Genomic DNA, 11,857 nt, shown 5'->3' on the forward strand with positions numbered 1-11,857 from the left:
TCTTTGAAGTTTTAGTGTGCTTGATCAGTTTGTGACAAAATCAGATATCAAAAGCTAAAAGACAAGAAGCAAAAGGTTTGGCTGTTCATTGTTTACCAATTGTTTGTACAAGACCCACAGGATGTGTGTGTGGGGGGGGGGCTGTTGCACGAAGGGATGTTGTGATGTGATTGATTTGTTGAATGGACCATCAAGACAGAAAATCGACAATTATAGTCAAATAATTAGACAAGGATGGATGGGATAAATACTGTTATTGGTTTGATAAGTAGGTGATGTCCAAAACAAGGTAGAGGAAGCTGTGGAATGATAGCGTATATAACGTTTGACACAGTCAGGTATTTTGAATATGTTTTTTTGTACTTTATTAGTATATGTTTTCTGATATTGGGTTAATGAGAATACTATTTATACGCAATAATTAGCCTTTCTGGTGAAGTGTGTCAATTTGACAAGATGATGATGAAGATGACGAGTCAATTTGAATTGCCTGTTGGCAAAGCTGATAAAAGTCACAGCCTCGATCGAGCTTCAGTAGTCCTGTTAGGATGTTTGTCTCCAATTAGGCGGCTGTACTGATGCCTGAAAAAAAAAACACCAACAAAATATAATCCGTGGGGTAGTGTGGCGTAACGGTAGTCTTCGAGCCGGAACAGAGAGGTCCCTTTTTCGAATCCTGCTATGCCATCGATCTTTTGCCCTTGGAAACTACACTTTCCACGACTTTCCTTACTTCGCACTGTTAAAACAGAGTACTGTATTGCCCTCTGTGTTGGTACATGGTGGCAGCATAAAAATAAGTTCAAAAAATAAACTTCAGTGTACGTTTACCATGTCTCGTGATTAGTTATATGTTAGAATAAAAGGAAATATAATCCCCCCCCCCCAGCCATGTAAAAAAGGATCTAGGCATCCATTTCTAATAAAATATTAAATGTTTCTTATACCATCGCACTTGGTGACGAGGTCAGACCAGATGACGTTCTCCTGGGAGTAACAGTACACCCCCAGGCGGCCTCCGCGGAGAGAGGCGTCCAGAACGTCACCGGAGTCCACCACAAGGAGACTGCCGGAGTACAGCCGGAACCTACACGGACAGAGGATAGACAAATCAGACCTTGAAACAAGAATGCGCGAGCTTTTTAGCTAACTTCGAAACGTAATTGTTAGGACTAGCGGTCCTGTACTTGGATATAAGCAATAGATAGCATAGAAGTCGAAAGATACAGATACAGAAATCCAGAAGGCTTACATATAGTAAGATATTTTGAAGAAAAGGCTGTTCATGCTGATGATGATAATGGTATCACAAATGCCATATTGCATTGCTTTAACATTATTCAGACAGGGCGGTTTGGGTCCTGGTAGGACCTGTAACTCAGCAGCCACTTGTTTGTTTGTTTGTTTTTATTTGTTTACCCAGGGTGCACATATCGCCACTAAGGCGTTTTTCAATGTGCCCTGCAGGCATACATAAATGAAATATACAATAAAATAAAATAGTAGGCCACAAATTTTTTAGAGAATGGTAGTAAAATTAGATAACAACAACGTTGATGTCGTTATGCCTGCCTCCTGCCTTCCTTTAGTAAAGTTATGGAGAAAGTTGTAAGCACTCAAATATCAGAATATTTTCACCTGAATGCCCTGATGTCACCTTACCAACATGCTTTCAGAAAACATCATTCAACTGGCACTGCACTCTTGCAACTAGTTGATGATTGGTACTGTAAAATAGATCAGGGGAACATCGTCGGGGTTATCTTTCTGGACTTCTCCGCTGCTTTTGATTTAGTGGATCACAGCCACCTGCTACAAAAACTGGCATGTTACGGTTTCTCAGATACAGCGGTTGATTGGATGGGTAGTTATTTGGCAGGGAGGGAACAATGTGTACATTTCAACGGCACAAACTCTTCCTTCAGGGAGATACATTGCGGTGTTCCCCAAGGCAGTTGCCTTGGGCCGTTGCTTTTTACCATCTTTACTAACGACCTGCCATTTACCGTGACGGAGACTATCCCCGCCATGTACGCAGACGATACTTCTGCATATGCGTGTGCGCCATCAATTGAGACAGTAACGGTCAAACTACAGACGGATATGAATAACATATGTGAATGGGTGCGTTCAAACAAACTTTTCTTGAATCCAAAAAAGACGAAGTGTATGTTGCTTGGTAGTAGGCCCAAAATGTCAAAGAAACTTCAACTCACCTTATCTGCTGATGGGAGCCCAATACAACAAGTAACGACTATGAAGCTACTTGGTAGCACATTAGATGAATGTCTGACATGGGACTTCCATATAGAAAATACTATTAAGAAAATGGCTCGATCCTTGGGGGTTATTAGAAGAAGTGCAGCATATCTGGACCCGGCGTTGCTGAAACTGTTGGCTGAGACACTTACCCTGACACACTTGGACTACTGTACAGCGGTTTGGTCCCCTACCTCACAAAAGAACATCACCGCACTCCAAGTAATGCAGAACAAGGCAGGGAGACTTGCACTGAGAACTCACCGGACATCGGTGAAGCATATGCACAGTGTGCTATCATGGCTGACAGTTGGTGACAGACTCTATGTTAACAACATGTGTACCTTCCACAAGTTGCTTTTCTATAAGCAACCAACAACACTTTACAGTAAACTGCAGCTTGTATCTAACCAGCACGGTTACAGTACGAGATCTGCAGCAAGGAATAATTTTAAGCTGCCAAAGCCAAAAACATCGGCAGCTACTAAATCTTTCCTCTACAGATGCTCAAAACTGTATAACACACTTCCATGTCATATCAGAAAATCAATACCTACCAGTTTTAAAACTCTCATCAAAGACAGACTGAAACAAGCTATACAGAATTGACAGTAAACTAAGATTGAATATTAATTGTATATATACTGTGTATGATGATGTAAATATGATGATGTATATATGTATGTGTTTTGATGTTTTGTAACGTTTATGTGTATACTCTCTCCTGGAAGAGTAGCTGTCACCCTCGGGTGGGCAGCTAAAGGAGAGTTTTAAACCAATAAAACCAATGACGTAAAACGGCGTTATTATAACGTCATTATGAGGTTTATTGAGCTAAAATTCTTAAATATTTTTTCCATAATACCCAGAGGAATACATCCAAATGTTAGCTTAAAGTGTCTTTCATAGAATATTAAGGTTTACTAAGACTTACGTTGTCCCTGGCAACAACATTGACGTCAAGATTACGCCATCTTGGATCGTAAATCTTAAAGTTTTGAATAACATTTCTGTCTGAACATGGCCACAGCAAAATACACCAGAATTTTATACAAGAGAAATCTTATCAGGCACTATTTTTAAACCCTTTGCTTTATTGTGTATCATCTTCAGAGGAATATGATAATTTTACAATGTTAATCAAAATACTTCACACATGGCAGTGAATGGCATCATATTCCTTTACAGTGGCACAATAATTCCAGTTTTAGTGGTATATTCATATTATTATTGAAAATTGGTGGTCGTACGATACGTAGCTGTAGGAGGTGTATCTCATCCACCGGCAATTCTACTCGTGGGGGGGGGGGCTATCGGCGGTGGATGCGACTCCCCCTTTATTATAATTAGCTCATATAGCTCCTAAACTACTGCAGGTTACAATACCTGATGATTCCGATGTCCACCCGGTGTTTCAGCTCCCAGCGGTAGGCGGTGTTGTAGCTCCAGCCCACTTTGCTGGGATCCTCCCACAGAAGCTTGGTCTGTGAAAAAAAAAATTAAAAATATTGCCAAGTGTTTAATTGCATTATATTTTTTATCAACCTAATATTGTAACATCAACGTTGTTTCTTTCAACATATAGGTAGGTAGAACGGGTTTCAATGACCAATGCATTCCTCTAATAGGCACTCGCGATCGGTATCCGATTTCAGTAACGTTTAACCACGCTTCATATAATCATTTCATTGATTTCAGCGCATACTAGTTTGTACTTACCTAATATGCAAAGCTGAACACGAACCAGTAGTATACGTTACTTCTTAGTTGTGAAAGCATCACGAACCTCTTATCATGAAGTCGTTTGTTTTTTTACATTGAAAGCCATGGCAAATTGAGTAAAAACAACAACTCACCTGTCCCGGAACCTCCACACTCTTCCAAAGAGCAAGAGACAGGGCTTGACCGGGTCCGGTCACGGAGTTCACCAACTAGAGAAAGAGAAACACTTTATTTGAACCTAATGCAACAGCATTTACAATACAGACAGCCTACAGCAGACACAATTTCTTTGGCTCATATCGCAAGTCAATGATGTTAGAATCTTGATTTACTAAAATGTTACAACTACGAAGAGAAAATTATTTTTGCCCAGAGTTGTCCTTCTGGCTATTGCCGTCGTGATAATGTAGAGAACGATACATGGCCATGAAGTAGGATTCTAGATTTTTATTGTATTGTCCATCTGTGTTGGTAGTGATAATGTGATCAATGTTGAAATTTATTCCAACTTCGCCTCCATCAGGATAAAGAATTACCAGTCACTTCCGATCGTACATCCGCGAGAGTTATCGGCACGTGACTTAATTCTCACGCAATTTATATTTACGTCAGCAAATTGTCTAGCGTGCCTGGCATTTTATACCGTTCACCGTCTCTGTTTAGTGTGGATACAGTGCGGTGATGTATATAACCTCCTTCTACCTCTTGCTTGGAATAAAGTTCAACATTGTACTAAGATTTTATTTACCTTCAGCTGTACCCCCGCCTGTCCTCCGCTGCTGTCCCCTGCCTGTTTCCAGGACATCAGGTAGAACCGAGAGTTGCTCTGATAGCTGAAGACGAAACCCACAAAGTCGTCATCAATCTGGGTGTTCACAAAGAAGGTTCCACGGTAGTCCAAGTTACCGAAGTAGTCAGAACCTGCATGTGGCAAAATAGCCTTTGTTGCCATTGTAAAAACATACTAGCCTAATACGTAACTTATATGTGCACATAAGTATTAAGTTATTAATTGAGTCTTACTTGCCTACCATTTCGGTTTAATATTATGTAATACCTACCTAGTACAAGGCCTGGGCCACTGTTCACCTTCTGGATTATGTCACTTCCCTGTAACATATTTCGAATTTGTATTAGTTAAACAATAAATACAATCTGTAATTTTTCTATACACTACGTACGTGCACTTTAAAAATGTTAGTTAATTAGAAATTGGTTGATGATTTTTTTTAGCTGATTTGATTTCAAAATTCTCATTCAATGGTATTCTAACCCGTGGTTGTTTAAAGATGGCCCGTAAAGATACCAGTGTTCTACATGAAGAGACCGAAATCAAACGCTTAATATGCGTTGTTGTTGTTTTTGATTTTGTTGATACCTCATTAAGGAACTCCCAAACCGGAAGGTTGTCAGTGCTGCCTGCCAGGTTGACGGTTTGGTAGTTCCTGAAGTCCGTACGGGCGATGACCCCACTCTCAGGACACACGTCATCAGCGTCAGGCACGCCGTCCATGTCAAAATCACCGGTACAGACATCACCTACTCCGTCTCCTGGCATAGTTTGTATTCCTTTTACTATTTTGAACCAGGCATGGTGAATTCAGTGGCAGTTTTTGTATTACACTACAATGCAATAATTTTCAAACTGAAATTGTTGTAGGTCCTCTCACCGTCAAAGTCTCTATTATCCAGACTGGGAACGAGACGACAGTTGTCTACGTCATCCAGTATTGTGTCGTCATCATCATCATCGTCACAAAGGTCTCCTGTAACCGGTTGAGCCGTTAAATGCAATGATGCATCTTAATAGAAAACATAATTGCTGCAAATATCTAATGGGGAAGCAACTGTACTTGGTAGCATTAATTTATACTTAAGTTCTTGAAAAAAAAACGTTTAAACACGTGAAACCTGTCCTGGGTAGAAAATCTCGTAATATGTTTCTTTAAAAACAGACTTAGGTTCGTATATATAAGGCTGTATATTTTTCAGTGAAATTAGTCTGTTTTGTTGTGATAAATATTAGAAAGAAATGTTAATACCTGCTCCGTCCTTGTCCGTATCCAGTTGTTGACTGTTGGGGATGTCAGGGCAGTTGTCAAAGGAGTTCGGGATCCCGTCTGCATCGCTTTAAATATTAAAGAAACTATATAAATGACGAAGGTCAAATGATAATTTGAACTTTTTTTTCGCTCCGATGAATCATTTTATCTTACACTAAAATGACATTAAAATACCTGTCGGCGTTGTCCGTACAGGCATCGCCGACGGCATTTTCATCGAGGTCAAACTGAAAAGAAAACAAATCATTATTAGACTGATGTTGCCTACTAAAAGACTAATAAAACCTAGAAAGGAATGTGTGGGTCATTGCGCACGACTTACGTGCAACGTGACCCCAGGTAACCCGCAATGGAGCACGTGTTCGATGGCCAACGGCAGATGGAACGGGCCATTCTTAGATCGAACGTGGAACGGGTATAGCATTTTTGGCCCTTTTTGGCTGAAAATAGCCATTAAAGTCCCCCAAATGAGTCATTTGGAGGCAGTGTATGCCAAACATGTGACTGCTATTCTGTAGATACATGTTTAAGGTACCCTTATACCGAATTTCAGATCATTTGGTTGTAATACCAGGGCTCAGGATCAAAAAATCCAGTATTTGTAGAAAAATGCCCCAAAAAACCTTCATAAAAAATTTTCAAACGCATGTATAAAAAAAAGTAAAAACGCCTGGGGGTATTGGCCCCCTCTACATTGTACGTCCATACCAAATTTCAAGTCATTTAGCTTGAAAATGACAAAGTTGAATCTATTTAACGGAATAGCGGAGGAGAAGAAGAAGAAACACGAGAGAACACGAGAGAAAAATTGTTCTACAAGGTGGAATGGCTTCTCTTCAATCTCGCAAGGGATGATGGGATGGACGAGTCCACTCAAAACAGAGGGGGCCTCATGACAATATTACACAGGATGTGCCATCCTCCCTCCATTATATAACGTTATTTCATCCATACCGTGGTATGGACTGAAATATAAACACTACCAGATACATCCAGGCATCCAAAGAACACTGATACGCCACGCTCAACACTTGCTCCATTCCTTTAGTACGGCTTGATGACTTACCTGATTGACATTTGCGACCGTTGGGCAGTTGTCACAGACATCTCCGATCCCATCTCCGTCAGAATCTTCCTGCTGAACGTTAGCTACAAACGGGCAGTTGTCCTCGTGGTCAAGAAGCCCTAACAACACATATAACCTATATTATTAAGAAGGTACTTTAATAGACTAAAGCAAAAAATAACAGTTTAATCATCAATGTATGTAATAATCGAGTTGTTTTCGTTCACATATAATAAGCACGTTTTGTTTTTTCTAATAAGTTAATCAATAAAGTCGATTACTCAAGTTGCTTATGGTATACCTTAGACCTTAGGTCTACTGTTGCATCGGTCTACTAGAAGTGTTATATGCTTATCGTATATGCTATGTTATTATTAATCAACACACTAATGCAGTTAACTTTAGGAAATAATGAATCGCAGACAGCTATGAACATACCATTTGCAAAGCGTATGCATAATGTAGACATAATGTGAACATAATAACGTCACTGATGCAATCAAACGCACCGTCACTATCGGCATCACTGTCGCACACATCCCCCACACCGTCCCCGTCTGTGTCCCGTTGGTCAGTGTTGATGTCCGTGGGACAGTTGTCACACACGTCACCCACTCCATCACCGTCACTGTCCGTATGGTCCATGGTCAATAGCAGCGGGCAATTGTCCTTTCAAGGATTAAGCAAAAGCAAATATTTAGTTTGCTTCTTCGACAAGTGTGTTGCAATGTGTTGTTGAAAAAAAACAGTGTATTAACGTTATAGAATTATTTTTTGAAACCTACAGACGTCAGTTGATGTGTCAATCCCTTCTTTCCATCTTATGTCATTGTTCTCAGAGCCAGTCGGGTTCAGACTTTCCTCCATTTATGATGTTAGTAGGAAGCTTGTAGCCAATTTAGCTACTAACATTCTGACAGGAGATAATTTTGATTTCCTTGGCGGTAATGTCTGTAGTTTAATGTATTTAATTCGTAACCTGTTTTATAGTTACCTCGATATTAAGTAACCCATCGTTGTCCATATCATTGTCACATACGTCTCCCATTTCGTCTCCGTCTCTGTCGTCCTGACCACTGTTAGGGACACCTGGGCAGTTGTCCTAAGGCAACATCAAGTTCACATTATTGACAAACAACCCATGGATCAAATGTTTCTTTCTAATCTGGTGTGGACAATTGATTCTACTAGAACATATAACAACATAGTTCACATCGTTGACAAATGATCAACAAGTCTTTATTCTAACTAGTGACGGTAAATGAGAATTGTTCTATCGGAAAAATTAAAACTAACAAGGCATTCAATTAACGACTGACAAGGATAAAACGTAGAGAGATAAAGGCCGTGTCTACGTGAAGTCACCCAATGCCCAAGGCGCTTTACATGTGGTTAACCCCGAAGTCGGTTTCAAGTGGCTCCATCTGAACGCTCCAAATCAAATTAAAAGCGCCTCGATCCCAAGCCACTTCTAGACGTGGTTTCGAATAGGTTTTCCCGCATCGCGATTTGCGTCTGAACACAATGCGTCTGAACGCAATGTAACTTCGGCTGGTCATGGATTACTTGGTGATATTTCTTTATTTATATGCAATACCAACTTTTACGTGGCAGCAACTTAAAGAGCAGTAATGGTCAAATAATGTGTCCGTTCTATCTAGGACGAGCTTCACCGCCTCTGGCGGGACCACGTCGGCATTCGGCCGAGATACGCTGGGAGGGGGGCATCAGCAAGCAGGTCATTGACCTCTGACATTAATAACACGCCACCTTGCGTGTTATCATCAAACAGAAATAAATGTAGCTCAAGCGAATTGTGATCGGACACGGTTTCAAAGGAGTGTGTGGCACGTGGACCAGATGTGAGGAATGTGAGTTACCCGAATAGCGGTTTGGGGGACTTCACATAAACACGGCCAAAGAGCAAAGTTAAATGCAATTTGCATACCTTGTTACACCTGGTGTCGTTGCAGGGCAGCTGTAAATCTGGATAACCGTCTTGATCTCCATCAACTCCACATGTAAGTCCGTCCTGGGACCCCGCCCAGCCAACATCACACTATGCAGTGAAAATGTTTAATATCTTTAGATAACATAATTTTTCATTATTTTCCTCAATTACGGAAAATAAGCTCCTGTATGAACGCCACATGATTTAATGTAACAATGCGTCAACAGAATAGTCATCTGTTGCGTATTTGCCAAAAAAAATGCTATTTTTTTTCAATTGAACAAATTATTAAAAATGAAAAAAATTACTATCTCTTACTTTATAGAAAGATTTATAGATGAATATAAAAATGAGATACGGGAAGTCTTACCTTGCACATCAGTTGTCCATTGACGTGGGTACAGCTGGAGCACAGATCGTCCTTGCCGAAGCAAACTAAATGATTTTTGTAAACTTGTTTTAGTGTGGCGTTTGACTATGAAAGAAAATGAAATAAAAGCAACTGTTACAATAAAAGCTCCGTTAGAGCGGCATGTTACATGTTACTATAATAACTACCTGACATGCATTGAGCCTCCTCCTTTGCTCCAGGAAACACGGACCAGGTGTTGTGAGGACATTGTTTACAGTCCGTGTGTACCGGCTGGTCCTGGTACTCACCAACAGGGCAGTACTCACAGGTGTCCGTAGTCAGGTCATGGAACGTGCCGGGGGGACAGTCAACTGAGTATACGTTTTTGTACAGGTTTGAAAATGAGACTTTTTTTATCATATATAATAACCTAACAAAATTATTTTCAAAGTTGGTAAATTACATCATGGAAAAGTTTTTTTTTACTTAAAAGGCGAGACTCTCCCGGGAACTGTTGACTGATTTAATCTTTTTCAGTTATCTATACAATCTCTCAGGACACGCGACTTCATGCTCTTGTGGAGATAACTCGAGATGCTTTGGAAAAATCTCAAGATACCTTGAAAACATTTGGAAAGATCTTGAGACCTTTTGTTTTCATCTCAAGATTTTCTGAAAGATCTGGAGATTGTCGTGAAAAATCTCAAGATTGTCTTATAAGATCTCAAGATTTCGTCTAAAATATTGAGATCTTTAGAATTAATCTTGAGATTTTTCAATTTTTAACGAAGCGTGAAGACCCCCACTGGGGGTCATTATAATCCGCTATGTAACAGAGAAGTTTGTGACAAAAGATTGGATATGTACCTCTAAGCTGTAAATAGTCAGAGGCATTAGTCCAAAGTGCTCTGCTCATTCCAATAATAATCTGCTCGGTGTTTATAGCACTTCCTCATAAATTATGCAAATGAGGTCATGATTTGAATAAATTTTGTTTATTAATGTTCGCCTCCACTTTCAAATGTGGCAAGTATGGAATTACCAGCAGTTACAACTATGAAATTATAAAAAATTCTCATTAATTATGCAAATTAGGTAATCATTTAAAAAATCTATATCCTCAGATTTTTTTTTTCTCAATTACATGTCACAAGTGTTTCATTGTCCTATTATCGAAAAAAAGCAGATTTATAGAATTTCCTCATTATTTATGCAAATTAGATCCTGATCTGCACAATTGTCATTTGGTTATGTCAAGCATCACTTTAGCTACCTACATACCAAAAAATCACGACAAGCCGTCAACCGATTCTTGAGTTATACTCCTTCGAAAATTTTTAAAAAATGGTCTTGCAGTTCCAGAACAAGCCGCTAGGGGGCCCAAACTCATGTGAATTCTTCCCTACCCCAAGAGCTCACTCACTCACTCAGTCCCCTCCGAGCCTGGTGGCGCATGGGGCTCCAAGTAGCTTCTCCATCTAGCCACCTTCACCGCTTCGTCCATCGAGAACCCGTGTCTTCTCACCTCCTTTTCTACCGTTCTTCTCCATGTCACCCTAGGACGACCTCTCTCTCTTCTGCCCTGCGGCGTCCACCTCAATGCTACTCTTGTCATATCAGTTGCTGCTTTGCGAAGAACATGGGAACGACCAAACTTCGTGACCCTAGCATGTCTAGATCGCGAGATATCAAAACCGGAAGTTCTGCTGCAGTACCAACAAAAGCCGCCAGGGGGCCCAGAATCTAATCATTTCTAGGTCTCATTAAGACCTACCCACCTACCAAGTTTCATGACAATGCATATTAAGCTTCTTGAGTTATGCTGTTCACAGACAGACAAACAGACAAACGGACAGACGGACAAATGCTACTGAAAACATTAACCTTCGAGGCGAAGGTAATTAACTTTTCAGCAGTCTTTGTGAACATTATGCATATATCTGCATGCATACTTTCCGCCGGTTTGGAATCTCAGATCTCTTGTTTTTTTTCTCTACCCAGCACCGTGCAGCGAAGATTACGACCCTCCCCTGAACGGTGGCAAAGCCTGTTCAGTGACAGATGACGCGACAGGAGCCATGTTCTGTACTGTCTACTGTCCGGACAACAAGGAGTTTGCTATACCACCTGCACAAGTGTACACATGCCGGGCTGATGGAAGTTGGTTCGCTGACTCTCATCCTGTGGTTGGTCAGAATAGTCCCTGGCCAGACTGCACAGGTATGGTTTTACTGGGATGATTGATTAAGGGTTAATTTTTTTATTTTTATTTATTTAATCTTCAGACAGCTGGGTGGCCCATTCAATTTTGTCAAATTGATTTTCAATGGGGCCCAGCACAGATACAGTAAAATCATCAATATAACAGAGGAAATAACTTAACCCTAAACAGTACACCTGGGGTCCGCGCGGACCTCAGCACTATATATTCTGTAATATCTTTT

At 40.4% G+C, this 11,857-nt stretch overlaps 1 protein-coding gene across 1 annotated transcript in view; it reads right to left on the minus strand.

Moving 5' to 3' along the window:
• Nucleotides 1-302: 302 nt before the first annotated feature.
• LOC109476155 (cartilage oligomeric matrix protein-like) overlaps nt 303-11,857 on the minus strand; it is an 18,461-nt gene continuing 6,906 nt past the window's right edge. Inside the window, exons 5-19 of the mRNA XM_019777046.1 lie at nt 9,432-9,496; nt 9,059-9,169; nt 8,105-8,212; nt 7,620-7,779; nt 7,111-7,229; nt 6,219-6,271; nt 6,024-6,109; nt 5,652-5,747; nt 5,360-5,532; nt 5,043-5,091; nt 4,730-4,902; nt 4,116-4,190; nt 3,646-3,743; nt 948-1,087; nt 303-582 (exon numbers count right to left, since the gene is read on the minus strand). Coding sequence (XP_019632605.1) covers nt 563-582; nt 948-1,087; nt 3,646-3,743; nt 4,116-4,190; nt 4,730-4,902; nt 5,043-5,091; nt 5,360-5,532; nt 5,652-5,747; nt 6,024-6,109; nt 6,219-6,271; nt 7,111-7,229; nt 7,620-7,779; nt 8,105-8,212; nt 9,059-9,169; nt 9,432-9,496 — 1,526 coding nt within the window. The 3' untranslated portion in view covers nt 303-562. The remainder of the gene's footprint in view (nt 583-947; nt 1,088-3,645; nt 3,744-4,115; nt 4,191-4,729; nt 4,903-5,042; nt 5,092-5,359; nt 5,533-5,651; nt 5,748-6,023; nt 6,110-6,218; nt 6,272-7,110; nt 7,230-7,619; nt 7,780-8,104; nt 8,213-9,058; nt 9,170-9,431; nt 9,497-11,857) is intronic.

The sequence above is a fragment of the Branchiostoma belcheri genome, unplaced genomic scaffold, assembly GCF_001625305.1.
Source record: "Branchiostoma belcheri isolate BF01 breed outbred unplaced genomic scaffold, Haploidv18h27 scaffold360, whole genome shotgun sequence".
Taxonomy (NCBI): domain Eukaryota; kingdom Metazoa; phylum Chordata; class Leptocardii; order Amphioxiformes; family Branchiostomatidae; genus Branchiostoma; species Branchiostoma belcheri.